Raw genomic sequence first — 15,471 nt, 5'->3', positions numbered from 1 at the left:
GGATCTTTACTTACCATGAGCTTAGCCAAGTTAGCGCTATATGTATAAATAATAAATATAAACAACAACAGAAAAAAAAAACATATTTTTGATCTATAAATGAAACCGGCATAGTAGCGCCGTTGTGTGAATCGACCCATCCACCAATCGAACCATCTTTTCGGAGCTTCACCGCAAAAAGGACTTGGATCTATAATACTTGTTTTTGTTTGTATTTCACTTCAAAATCTCTTTATTTATCATGAGCAGCGTAAATGTTGTGGACCTTAAACGTATGAACTAAAACCCTTTTAAATCTTTTGTATTCTTTGTTACTATCATCTTGACCTCCTTGACCAAAGACCCGTCGGTTGTCATAGAAAGGCATGCCTTAGAAGCGTTAGGGATTGGCCAAAAGCATATTCAACGTGCCTTGTCTTGCCTTGACGGCAGGTCAGAATACAGTTATGAGCACCCCTTCTTTTTTCCGCGGGTGTCTCACGAGGCGACTCATGTAATGGAATATGATGATGATGTCCTCCATGACGTATCCGTCAACGGCGATACCTTGGCGTTATCGTCTCGAGTGTGCCCGGATATGACTAGCGTAGCCAAATTGAGTTTTAAAGATTCGATTGCACGACCCGCAGTAAAGTTGACCGCTGTAGGTGCAAATTTTTGTGATGTAGCGTTTTAAGTCAAGGTGTACTAGACGTTTCTTTTCGAAGGTTTTACATTTGTCAGTTATCAGTTTGCGCCATGTAGACCTCTGCGCGGCAAATCGCTCCCAATTGCTCCATGGTATATTGCATGATGTTAGATTGCGTTTTAGAACATCCTTAAAGAATGAAATATAAGAGAGAAGGCAGCAGCATCCTCTGTGATCTGTGCTACTGCCTACTACCATTTACACCAACCCGTCTGCGATATCCCCAGCGTGGTGATTATGGGCAAAACCTCCATGCGAGAGGCCTTAAGCCCACCATGCCGTGGACTGTTATAGGCTATTGATGGAAATGATATTCAATTTTGCCCAGTTTTACTCTCTTGAAAAGCTCTCCCAAAATCGAGGAGCTAGATTAAAGCTACAAACCTATGAACAACGCAAAACTTTTTAGGGCATGCAAGAAACATGTTCCGCAAAGTGCCCTTCTGGGTCTATCAACCTCAGGCTGTGATGTTAAACCTCATACGCCTGTAATAACACAAGAAGTGACGCTCTTCAGACCACAACGCAGCATTGCGACCATACTGCTTAGCGGCAGAAATAAGCATGGCGTGCTTCTCCGGACGAGCTTTGTCACGAAATCACTCATTCAACTGTTCTGATAATAAAGCAATGGCATGAACAAAATCTATTCAGTTCCAGTTAACTCTAAGGCTAGGCTTGTTCGGCTACTCCAATCAGGGAGATCAAAGCTTCATTACTGAGTTCATTAGAAAATCCGTAAAAGGAAAAGGTGTGGTCGAATCTCAAATATCCAAATCAAGTGTTGGAATGCAAGGTGGTAGAATGTTTACCATATTGGCTATGTTTTTAAATCGAGATTAGCTTTTAACCACGGGCATTGTTTTCGTTGCTCTATTCAAGTTTGCCTTACCTAAAAGTTTAGATTCTGGTAATCAGTTTTTTTATTCTCCCTTGTTTATATTATTTATCGCTTAATATAAGCGAAACGATATACCATGTTTATCTCTGGTTAGTTTCGTTTATCAGCTTTTCCAAGAGCAATATAAACAAGCGATCTACTTGAGCTCTAGTAACGATTCATAACTTTTCAAAACTTGGCCCAAATAAATTAAAAATAGTGTTCATTCTTAGGAACAGCTCTGTAACCTCTCAAGATTCTATCTTTTCAAAGGGATAAAACCCAACTTGCGTACAATAAAGCGAAGACCAAACCACGGCGTCTTCCATATCACGAAATAACAAAACTCTCGCAAAACGGGCTCATCTTGTGATTGCATGTCTCTAAAGACACGTCGTGGTTTCTTCGACCTTAGCAGTTTCGGAGATTACTTAATTCATTACCCTACCACCACCTATACTTTCATCATAATCGTCATCATAGCAACCCATTACCGGCTAACTACAGGGCACGGGTCTTCTCCCACAATGAGAAGGGCTTAGGCCGTAGTCCACCACGCTAGCCCAGTGCGGATTAGCGGACGCATTCGAGAACATAATGGAGAACTCTCAGGTTTCTTCACGATGTTTTCCTTCACCGTTGAAGCAAGTGACATTTTAATTGATTAAAACGCACGTAACTTAAAAAAGTTAGAGTTGCTGAGTGTGTTTCGAACGTAAGTGGGTTTCGAACTCGGCCCCCCCAAAGTAAAGCCGAAGTCCTACCCACTAGGCTATCATCGCTAATACCACCATTTATACTTTACCTCTTTATAATATGAGTTTATTATAAGTGTTCTCAAAGGTTTGTGAAGTCTACCAATCCGCACTTGGCCAGCGTGGTGGACTACGGCCTAGACCCTCCTCATTCGGCGAAAAGAGCCGTGTCCTGAAGAAAGCCGCTAATGGGTCGTAAATTATGATATTAGAAGTAAATATACGTGTCCATAAATCCGGGTAACCAAACCTCCAATGTACATGACAAAAGTATATGGATCTCTTTTTGTTGAACTCTAAATAATGAAGAGGTTTCCTTAAGAATTCATCTAACCGGTTCAAATGACCAAAGCACACTGCTCGAGTCGGTAATGTAAGAACAATCTTCATTAAGACCTTGAGAGCGGCTACAAAGGCCTCTTTTGATGAGAGAGCTCTTTCATCCGCGCACTGCGACGTCGGCCACCGAGAATGCCTTTTTAGCTTCTGTCTTGAGGCACATTACTAACATTCTACTGATGGGCACTCAAATAAGGCATTCAAGGTATGCATTATCAGTTATATAAACACGTACAGGGTTAAATAAAAATAGCAAAAAAACTCTCGGCCTGTAGTTTTTTTACATTAAAACTAACAACTTTTGTTCTAAGACTTTTTTTACTCTGTATTTTGTGAAATATTCAACATTCTACATACATACTCTACTTGTTGATACTCTATTCTATTCTACTCTGTAATGTAACAACGGCAACAGCGCGCGGACCACGACTCTATCTGCCAGTCACTGACCCGACTACGCGACTTTGTCGATTCAAATGTATTTTATTTCACAGTGTAATGAACAAAATTTACAGAAATAACATTATTTATTATTTTTTTGGACCCCACATACGTTTGAGAACATTATGTAACTTAGGCATGCAGGTTTCCCACGATGATTTCCTTCACCTTTAAAGTATTTTTTTAAATATTTTAATTACTCAAAAGCACTACTTGACCACGTTAATGACCACGACCACTCTGGCAAGAGTGTTACGACAAAGAAGAAGACTACTTACTTTAAATTAAACCGACTACCACAACACCGACGAGTCAGTAACGCGTCCGCAACGAGTTCATAACTAGTAGTCAACGAGTGGTAAGCCTGAGCGGGCTGTAGCTTGTTAGTGTAAGGCGAGTGGGCAATTCTTGGTTTATTTCCCAGTATAACAATTTACTTTATGCTGTACGACATAAGGCTTACTTTTCCATGTTCTAATTTATGAGTTGGTGTCGAGTCGATATGTAAGCGGAGGCCTTTAACTACAGTCATTACGTAAGCCACGCGGCCTACGAATCGCGAATAAAGGCAAGTGACTTTTGCTTTCAACGGTTCAACCGGCTTCATTCACAAAAACTGGTACAGTTCGTCTGCTTGATGTAAAGCTTGGCTTACATTTTACACAGTAGATCCATTTAAATATTCCAGTAATTTATTAAGTTTCTTAAAAAAGTAATAAAGGTGGTAGGTACCAGAAAGTTTTCTGGGCGTTTTCGAAAATTGAATAAGTATTAACTTTTATAGATATAACTCATCTGGAGAACGGAGCACAAAAACCGGTTGACAGTAGTATAAAAAAATTTGGGTCCTTATAAAAATATAATTAATTAATTTTTACGAAAAGAAATTAGGACTTTTCTCTGGTTTATTTTAATAACATAACAGTTTTCATCTTAAAAATAAATCATGTTTCGGCATAACACGGAGACCATCGCGCCAGCAAAATATTATTTAATGAATAAAAAAAACTATACCATTCTTTTTATTATTTGTCATTCATCTATTTTTTATAACTTATAATACATACTCGTAACTTATAAAGTGTATTTTCAAATTGTTTAGCAAAAAATAAACATATACTTATTCTATTTTCTTTATTGCGTTTCTTTTTATTTATTTTATCGCACTTATTTTTTTGCATTTAAAAGACATACTTTACACTAAACAGTTATAAAAAGATTGGTTACATAATAAGACAATTTAAAAAAAATTTAGTGTAGATAATAATAGATTAGAAAAACTTGTGTATTTTGTACGACAAAGTTGAATCGAATACTGTCATAACTTCGTCGGCGTACAAAACACTTCGAACGCAGATAAAATTAACCGTTATAACATAAAACACAGCCACGGAGGTACAGCGATGTATACAATCGTGTATTCCCGCCTTAAAAGTCACACGGACCGTTTTAACGAGCGAGTCGAGTTGCTTCCCGATTTTCCCGTAACAGGGCTAATTAGTGATGTAACGTTATTTTGTAATAATAAATAATCCCATAAGCAGACGTACAGAATGACATGTCCTGACTGTTGTATTTAAACAACGATTGAGAGGCAAACGTTGGTGATACTGATTTATGAAGATCGTACCCGTTTAAGAATAAGTGTATCTTATTCATAAAAAAAACCAGTTACTTGCGTGTCGGAATCACCCAGTAAGAGTTCCGTGGAAAATATATCTCGATACTTTTGTAATCTGTATGGCAGCCATTTTGAAAGTCGCCATCTTTTTTTGTTTATATTATAATTTGTAACACTCTATGATAAATTTACCTATTATAGTTCAAAAAAACATACCTGCCTACAAAATTCAACACCTAGACGCTAATTATTGAATAGAAATTACGTCTTTTTATCAAAATAACCTAATTACCATGATATTTTATAGTTTATAAGTCTGAGTAGAATGATAATCAAATCCGTAGAAATTACGTATACTGACAGTTAATACTCGAATACAAGGTAATAGATAACTTTAAATGGTGATTAAATTTAACCACCGAGCATCTGATCTCACACGCCCATCACCACAACTACGCCATTTAATACCACGCCATGACGTCTCGCCATTTTTATCAAATACAAAAAACATTAGCAACTGTTACAGTAATTTTATAAAAGTGGGTAAATAACCAAACTTTTGATAACTATAAATTCATATTTGCCAGCTATTTTATTAAATTGAATAGGATTTTACAAATACCCTAATAATGAATAATTAGTTAATAGATAGTTTTCAACAAACAATTGAAATTATATTTGATGACGATGCAAAGATACCTCCCGGTGTCTTAGTCGTTTATCGCAACACAAATAATTCATTAAAATCATTAGAAGGTTTGACTGTTGTAGCCAGAAAGCTAAAAGTTTGTTTTTTGACCAGCTATTCACAAGCATCGCTAAATTCCCTACGAGTTCTGTATAATGATGGTTCCAGAATGCTTTTGGGCTTACCACGATATTGTAGCGCATCTGAAATGTTTGCGAGGGCTCATACTGATGTACTGTACTGATGATATTAAACTTTTTTATATTTAATAATATAATAAATTTTGTATATTTAATATCTCATGTCATTTTTTTAGTTTTTGATTATTACTGTATTTTCAATAATCTCTTTTATAATAGTGTCACAGTTACTAAATAAAGAATTATTGTTATTATTAAAAATTACTTTGGCTGAAACCACGAAACACTAAATACGGCGTCATCTGTAGAAATTGCCTAACAGGAAGAGCGAGCCAGTTATCCTCTGACAAACAAATACAATTATGCACACATTTGCCGAGTACAGTCAATGACATCAGAGCTTGTCTTATCGAGTGTTTGGTTCGTTCTCTACTCGACAGTAACATTTCAGTTTCATAATGTTCAAATAGTATAAAACAAAGTCGCCCCCGTTGTTTGTAACCTTATCTAACGAATTTTGCAACAGATTTTAATCCAGTTTGCAGCAATAGATAGAGCAATTATAGACAGTGGCGTGCACAGGGTTTTTGACCAGGGTATGCATAAAGAAGGAAGATGGCATAAAGTTAAAAATTCTTCCCCTTTATAAGTTATACAATAAATTTAGGGTATGCTGTGCTTTTGTGCATGTATGAAGTGCACGCCACTAATTATAGAGGGAGGTTTATATTTCAGTAAATATGCATATTATAATAGAAAAATGCAACGAAATTTAAAGATTTGCAATTTGATGTGATGAAAATTAAGCTCAATTTTCATATTACATCATGGAATTCCTCAAGGTAACGCTTGCTTCTATCCAATAGTGAATAGGCATTAGGCATATTCCAGGCACGCTAAATCTTAGCCTGCATCATTACTTAAGATTAGTTGTGATTGCAGTCAAACGTCTACAGTAACCAAAAACAAAAAATGGCGAGTACAAAATAGCCCGGATCCGATGTGTGAAAGGGTTTATATTTGCAGCGACTACTCATGTCGTTAAGTGAATCACTTGAGATCCACGCACTATAAATGCACAGTTAATCGGAACGCAGATTATTTTTGCAACAAGTTACTATGACTTTTAAATGTTACATATTATGAGTAACCAAGGCAAGGCAAAACAATCTATTTACGCACTGTTATTTGTTTCAAATATTTAAAAAAAAATCGTTTTGGACTACGACTACGATTCTTAAGTCCAAAAATTTACAAAAGATTATGTAAATCTTTGGTCTATGGTGAACCTTGAAATGCAATGCTTTATTTTTATAGACTTAACGTATTTCATTGACGGCCGACTGGCGCAGTGTGCAGCGACCCTGCTTTCTGAGTCCAAGGTCGTGGGTTCTATTCCCACAACTAAAAAATGTCCGTGTGACGAACATGAATGCTTTTCAGTGTGCATACCTAAATGTTTATTATAAGTGTCTATTAATATTATTCAGTAAAATAATCCTCAGTCATCTTAGTACCCATAACACAAGCTACGCTTACTTTGGAGAAAGCATAGTACAGCTTCTCAATTTAAATGTGAGGTTGTCAGTGTAGTATATCGAACAGTTCGTGGAATACAAAAAAAAAAGAACACAAAAGCGGGTAGTCAGATTATGCCCGCCCGGCCCTCTAAAATGTTGACAAACAACGAAAATCTTAGTTTAAAATATTTAGGGATTTTATAGTCCAAAGTTAACATAAGTACCCCTAATTAATTTCTACGCGGCAGTACCACTCTATCGGATTTTCTTTATAACACAACAAGTTCGCTCTTGACTCACCTGCAGGGCTAACACAGGCAGCACGGGTAGTATGGGCAGGGGACAATTATATCCCCGGGTAAAGGATAAAAATGTATCTCCTCCCACAGCATTATCAACTCTCAGAGCCCGGCGCACAAGTGGAAATAATATCCAAATAATATATGTGTAATTATAAACGCCTGGGCTAGGCCTGCTGCGCCCCTAGCACGGGCAGGAGACAAAACTTATATCACCCGATTATATCCCCTGATAAGGGATATAATAAATAAATAAATAAATAAATAAACTACGACAATACACACAACGCCACCTAGCCCCAAAGTAAGCATAGCTTGTGTTATGGGTACTAAGAAGCCTGAATATTTTTATGAACTATATACATAAATACTTAGAATATATATATATACTAGCTGTTGCCCGCGACTTCGTCTGCGTTTGATTTTGTTTTTAAAGTATTGAGTAACGCTAAGCCTTAAATGAGCATAGTTGTATATATATATATACATATAACATGTGACTGTCAATTAATTATAGACAAATAATTTGCAATAAAATAAAATTGTGACTTTACTTAAAGATTTAAGCTATCCTATCTCTTAAGTTGGACCAGTCTGCTCACGGTGTGCCAATTTAATTTAAAATCGGTTCAGTAGTTTAGGAGTCCATCGCGGACAAACATCGTGACAGGAGATTTATATATATTAAGATATATACATATATATATAAACACCCAGACACTGAAAAACATTCATGCTCATCACACAAAGTTTCCAGTAGTGGGAATCGAACCCACGGCCTTGGGCTCAGAAAGCAGGGTCGCTGCAAACTGCGCCAATCGGCCGTCAAATAATGAACGTTGCTAAAGAACGGAAACATGGAATAGGAGAAGTTTACCACCGTTTATTACAACACATATATTATTTGGATATTATTTCCACTTGGGCGCCCTAGCTCTGAGAATTGATTAAGCTGTGGGAGAAGATACATCTTTACCCTTTCCCCGGGGATATAATTGTCCCCTGCCCATGCTAGCCGTGTTGAAGTACAAAAATTATTTACCCTGTATAATTAATGTGTTACGCGCTAAGGCAACAGGTAATGTTACTCATATGCCGAATAGGTTTCTACGCGACATAGTACCGGAACGCTAAATCGCTTCTCGGCACGTCTTTGCCATTAAGGTGGTACAAGACACGGACTAACCCTCCGATCAGACCAGACTAAAGAAAAACTTTGAAATAATAAATTCCAAAATTGTCCCTGAGGGAACTCCCACTTAAAACCACAACGCCGCTGCGCTAGAGAGGTCGTCAAAAAGGTCGGTACTAACAACCAGCCACGGCCGAAGCCTCAACCCAGAAAAAAAAACTTGAAATGAGATTGTAAAAGTAAATTTTCATGTTGCGCGCGAACACACGAGCTATTTATTCAGTGATAAAACCTTGATATTATAGTGGAGTTGACTTAATCATTAACAAGAGATGCAAATAAAATGCCGTGTTAATTGTTCACACTACGTTTGAATGGATGTAGGTATGAACCTTACCGCATTACATTTGCAGTAATTCACCACTGTCACGCTCCGTACATCTGTTCAGGCTCCATTGATTACTCTGTATTCAATTTCAATTAGTACAGTTTTTATCACGGTGTTATGTTTTGTAGCTAATCAATTAATATTAAGCAATCCAAACTGCACTTTTGGATTATAATTTTCAGTTTTCTTTTGTTATTTTTTAGTTTTTTTATTGTTGTAGTTTATACTTTTGAATTTTTATTATAGTTTGTAGTGTTAATGTAATTCTGTGCACAACCTTTAATTTGCTAGTCACACTGATTAAAAACAAAATATTTGTTATTTTCCTTTACTACGTATTGCGAACAAGCTGTTCTTCTGTGCTTGTTCTGTTTCTTAAATCGCTACTAATATTATAAATGTCAATGTAAGTTTGTTTGTTACGCTTTCACACAAAAACTACTAAACCGATCCTCATGAAACTTTGTACACATATTCTTGGAAGTATTAGAAGTAATATAGGATACTTTTCATCCCGACAATTAAGCTCGGTTCCTTTGGGAGAGGGGACGAAAGTGTTTGACGATTTTACACCATAACTCCGACAAATTATAACCGATTTAAATAATTATTTTTGTACTATAGAGGTTATAATATGTGTAACATTTTGGCTAAACTTTGTTTTGATCTGAATGTGGTTGGAGATAGAGGACAGAACTCCTCAGCGGACGGCAGCAAACCCCTCATTTAAGGCTTAGCGATACTGAATACTTTAATTTTTTTTAGATCAAAAAACAAAATCAAACGCAATAATAAATAAATATTCTGTTTGTAAGAACTATTACATTTCATTACGGTATTTAAATCATTCATACATTTCATTACGGATGAAAGAGTCAAATGTTCTTGGGACTTAACATTTGCTATTTCATTTTATATTCTATTTAAAATTCATTAATATCACTTTCACATTTTATAAATATTTTCATTTGTTAAATAGAATAATAATTGAGAGTAGAAAACTGATTACGATTTTTGCCGATAGCTGGCGTATAAGTCAAGAAGCGTGGAGTATATGACATATACTTACGACCAATCCAAATTATTATTTATAAATAGCGGAAACTACACAGACGTCTGACGTAAGCGTTACTTCCGTCAGAAAAAAATCTGAGTTACTCCCTAGTCGCGTCTTAAGAAGTTTTACTTCAAAAACCCTAATAAACTCTGATGATGATTACGAGCAACAGCTAACTAAAGTAAACGGGATAAAGGGCGAATGACGAACCGCTTCCATAAAACAATTTGCATTGAACGAGATTCATCGATGCGGCATTAAGTAGGTATAAAAGAAAAGAAAAATTATAAATGAAAGCGATAACGCATTAAATAAAGCGTCGCTGTATAAAAAAGTGTATTAAAGTATAAATAATGGGCCATTATTAAAGACAAAAGCCTCGAGTGCATCATTCATAGAGAAGAGCTGTTAGTTTTCCCCTATTATAGAAACAAAAGCATCAATTTTAAATTATGTTGAGCGTTCAACAGGATGTTATTATTATAGGGGTTGGTGGGGTTACACTTGTATCTCGCTTTATTTCCCTCTTTACCATGCTGAATACGTTGCGACGTTTTGAAAACAATTTTTTTTCTCTCTGGCGAAACGGTGAGCGCTGAGAATTTAAATAGGAGGCGATTCCCGGCTCAGTAAATTTAGGAATTTATAATTTCTGAACTTTCTCTGGTCTGCTCTGGTGGGAGGCTTTGGCCGCGGCTAGTTACCACCCTACCGACAAAGACGTGCCGCTAAGCGATTTTGCCTTCCGGTGCGATGTCGCGTAAACACCGATTAGGGGTATAACTACCATACTCCCTAACAGGTTAGACCGCTACCATCTTAGACTGCATCATCACTTACCACTAGGTGACATTGCAGTCAAGGGCTAACTTGTAGTGGAATAAAAAAATAAAAATAAATAAACATACTACGGCAATACACACATCGCCACCTAGCCCCAACGTAAGCGTAGCTTGTGTTATGGGTACAAAAGATGACAGATGAATATTTTTATGAATAATGTACATGAATACTTATAAAATAAAGATAAACACCTAGACACTGAAAAACATTCATGTTCATCACACAAACATTTTCCAGTTGTGGGAATCGAACCCACGGCTTAGGACTCAGAAATCAGGGTCGCTGCCCACTGCGCCAGTCGGCCGTCAAATTATTAGGTACTTACAGAAAATACTCCATAGTGCAGCGCTCAACATTGCACCATGGAGGTCGTCATAAAAGTGAACAAAAGCGACTCACTTTCCCGATAGCACCAGGGACAGACTGTCCACCTTGGTGACCTTCTCGTGCGCGTACAGCTCGTGGCACTTTAGATGCCTCACGTTCCTCATGCACATAAGCACACGGCGGAACTGGCGCCGGGACACCCGCAGCGGCTTGAACAGGGCCATGTACACCTGAAACAAGGAGAAAGCGATAAACATTAAGCTTTATACCGCGTGTAACCGAATTACAAAATAATGTGAAAGGATGCATAAGAATATCTCATAAGGAATCACGCTGTAAAAATATTAAATCAAAAAAAAGCATATTAATTTTTCCATATAAAATAATTGAAATCATTCTAAGTGTTTACTTGTGACAACCCTATTGAAGATGAAAACCCGACACATGCATAGTACCTACGCTACGAGACACGTACCTAATAAAGTGACTGGAGTCATATTATTTAAATATTGCATGTGATGTTAGGGCTGTATCTGATTTTTTTATACTATGGCAGTGGTTTACTCAAAAACTCATAGGCTTTCGGTTTCACAGATAAGTCTCAGGGACAGTACATAATATATCCCAAGCCTGTTAAGTATTATTTCGGTATTCACGTTGCCCGCGTTCATCGTCCGCATTTTACGGTGTTCACAAATCCCGTGGGAACCATTTGTTTCTCTGTGCCTATAGCCTATGTTACTCTCCATCCTTTCAACTCTACTCTATGCCAATAAATAATAGTTAAAAAATAAAACCAAAAAAAAACACGCTTTTTATAGAAAACCGAACTAAAAAATAGAAAATAAATTTTAATAAATTTAAATTAAGAAAAGTGTGAATAAAAAAAATAAAATATTTTATTGTAAAAAAAAAGCGTTTGTCATCGGTCCTCGATATGTCTACAAAGTTTGCACGAAATCTGACCGTTTAAAGTGGGTCAAAATAGCGTCCAAAGAAGTCGAAGAAGTGAAGCTAATAAAAGCGTGTTAAAAATTCGGGCCTTAGTTTTTACAAAGTGCCATGCCGTTCTGTGTCCATCAATGCAATGTTAAGCCTCATGTGCCCGTTATTACACCGGCAACCCCGCCTTTCGGGATGGAAGACAGCCATACTGCTTAGCGGCAGAAATTAGCACGGTGATAGTACTTCCCCGAGCAAGCTCTGTCATATAAAGCTCAACTACTGCTAGACCTAATGGACTGATCATTTATCTCCGGAACAAAAATTTTATGAGACTTATTCAAATAACTCTAATTTATTATTTACTAGCTATTGCCCGCGACTTCGTCTGCGTTTGATTTTGTTTTTTTATGTTGCATTCAATTTAGTTGTCAAAAATTAAAATATTCAGCATCGCCTTAAATGAGGGGTCTGTTGCTGTCGTCTGAGTTCTGTACTCTATCTCCAACCACATTCAGATCTGCACAAAGTTTGGACACAATTAAACACAAATTATAACCTCTACAAAAATAATTATATAAATCGGTTATAATTTGTCGGAGTTATGGTGTAAAATCGACAAACACTTGCATCCAATCTCCCAAAGTAACCTAGCTTAATGTCGGGATAAAAAGTATCCTATATTACTTCTAACACTTCCAAAAATATGTGTACAAAGTTTTATGAGGATCGGTTAAGTAGTTTTTGCGTGAAACCGTAACAAACAAACTTAAATTCACATTTATAATATTAGTAGGGAAGTAGGGATAGGGATGTACCATAAATTGTGATTGTGAACATAAGATACATGAAGTGTACAAATGAACTCTCCATGTGAGTACAATTCAAAAATTTTTAATCTAGAGAAATTAAGAGAGAGCTGGCAGATGAAGCCTCAAAAAGTTTAGTAATTGGGGTTCCAGTGGGTACAGCGACTGAACTAACAATCGTTAATGCAGCGCTTGCATTAACCTTATAAGAAATGCTTGGAAGCAGGCGTAACTTTACGCTTTTTTTTTTTTTTTCAATATATAGACAAGTGCTTGATTGCAATCACACCTGATGGTAAGTGATGATGCAGCCTGAGATGAAGCGCGCTTGCCTAGAAGATGCCTATTGACTTGATTTGAAGGTATCCAGATTATAGGTATCGGGGAAGACGGAAGATGGGAGGGCATTCCAGGCCTTTGCGGTGCGGATCAGAAAGGAAGAAGCAAAACGCTTCGTACGTGTTGATGGTATTTCAACCACGTAACGGTGCAGATTCTTTCGGTACCTCGCAGTTGCAGCAGTGGTTTGACCAAATCGAATAGCTCCTGAGCACACTCGTACACGTATGGTGTACGAGTGTGCTTCTTCAATCTTTATAAAATGTAAGAGGTCAAACATCAAAACTGACACTACGATAATATAAAGTACAGCATTGATAGACAAATGCAGATAGGCAGTTATATATGTCTGGACAGGTTCCAAAATACCTTGTCTATGGCGGATTCATAAGGAAATTGTTATCCAATCGAACGTCAATCTGTCTCCAAAGTGAAGCACTGCGACAAATTAAATCGTACCTATCGAATAAATTAGCATTCCAATTCATTTATATCAAGTAAGCTTAGTTTACATATTGAATTTATGCTTGCGTAACGTCAATTCTATCTGATTCCAGTGCATCTACTACGGAAATGCGACCGAGAAGAAAGAGGCCGGCAAGAAACTCAGCGATTGGTTTTTTTCAAATATCAACATTGAAGGAAAAAATCTTGAGGAAACCTGCATTCCTGACAGTTCTACATAATGTTCTTATAGGTGTGTGGAGTCCACCATTCCGCACTGGGTCAACGTGGTGGACTACGGCCTTAACCCCATCTCAATGTGGGAGGAGACCCGTGCACTGTAGCGGGCCGTTAATGGGTTGATATGATGATTTCAATACAAATAGTTATTATTTATATAATTATTTATTTATTTATTTATATCCTTAGTATACTTACAGCTAGCCGAAACGTATACTAAGTCAGTTACAGATGTACATTAAAAAAATATATTATTTATCTCATTATTTAATTTATCTGAATATAATTTATGAACTTAAGTAAACTTATATTAAATATGTCAATTTGTTGGTGCTGAGCAATCTGATTGGAAACCAACGAGAATGCTCGAAATTTTGGAGCATTTCGAACATAATGCGTACGTAATGAATCAAGTGAAAAAAGTGGTAATCTTCGTCCCCTGCAAACTTCGTACCGTTTTGCCAGGCACTCGCACAGCTAACGAGCATTTGCTAAGTGCACCTGGATTGTCAACCTTATTGTTAAGCAGTAAGAAGTAGTATAAGAAAAGGAAACCATCCCATTGCAATGTCCTAGCCGGACTTTGAATGAATGCATGCTTAATAAATACATACTCTTACATACGCCTATGTTGTGGCATACATATTGGTCTAGAATTTGAATTTGTTCAGGCCAATGGTGACCATTCTCTATTCCCCTAACTACGGCGTATCTAGATTAAGACGTAAACATTGAAGGGATGTTTTCCAATTTTGTGTTCCAGTGTTTGCCGTGTGGATATGCCACAATGCATACGAACAATGTGTTGGGCGCATTGAAAAATTTGATCCATTGTTTGAACTTTTAAATTGCAGAGTTGCACTGCTCTTTAATCTGTCGGTAAGATGATATTAAAGGCAAGGCCAAATCCAGGCGTCCTTACTTCTTAGCGGGGCGTTCAAGATTGGTTGAAGCGAACGGCCAATCAGAGGGAGCCCCCGTTTGTGCAAGAGTTGTGATTGGTCGTTTGCAGGACGTAAACTCGCTTTGCAAAGAACGCAGCTTTGACGAGGCGATATGGCTTTCGCTTAAACGATTTGATTAATTATTATTAGTTTCGGATGTTAACCGTTATATTGGTTGAGACAGCGACACAGGTGAATGGAGCGAACGTGAAGCTTTATCAAAGTTGAGTGGACATCAACCTAATGGCGTTTGCTTTAAAGTAATAATTGCCGAACATAGCAGATAGCCCACTTGATGGTTCGTTTTAAAGCACGGTTAGAAGCCGATTGAAGGTGCCATACCACAAACATGTTAGCCCGCTACTATCTAAAGCTTCATCATCAATAACTACCATTGTAATTGCAGTCGAGGGGTTCCTTGTAGTGAAATATTCAAAAAAATACCGTATTAAACATTTCGTTTCACATTTATTCTTACAAGTAAGGCCATAGGAACGCCCTGCAGCCTTGCAGCGCTCGCAAATAAAAGACAATCAGGGCCCCAAGAGCCACTACCTACGTATTACGGCTCGAGTGCCGCTGAATATGCATTCATTAACTGGGCGTCTCTTACCTTCGCTAATGGCTCGTCATGT

The 15,471-nt window shown here is 37.3% G+C and overlaps 1 protein-coding gene across 2 annotated transcripts in view; it reads right to left on the bottom strand.

Moving 5' to 3' along the window:
• Positions 1 to 15,471, bottom strand: part of LOC120629736 (blood vessel epicardial substance-like) — a 78,594-nt gene that overhangs the window by 27,593 nt on the left and 35,530 nt on the right. For both annotated transcript variants that reach the window (XM_039898739.1, XM_039898740.1), the window contains exon 2: positions 11,191 to 11,348. In XM_039898739.1, coding sequence (XP_039754673.1) covers positions 11,191 to 11,348 — 158 coding nt within the window. The remainder of the gene's footprint in view (positions 1 to 11,190; positions 11,349 to 15,471) is intronic.

The sequence above is a fragment of the Pararge aegeria genome, chromosome 15 (genome assembly GCF_905163445.1).
Source record: "Pararge aegeria chromosome 15, ilParAegt1.1, whole genome shotgun sequence".
Taxonomy (NCBI): Eukaryota; Metazoa; Arthropoda; class Insecta; order Lepidoptera; family Nymphalidae; genus Pararge; species Pararge aegeria.
The sequence above is the reverse complement of the archived record's forward strand: the minus strand, read 5'-3'. Positions and strand labels throughout refer to the sequence as shown.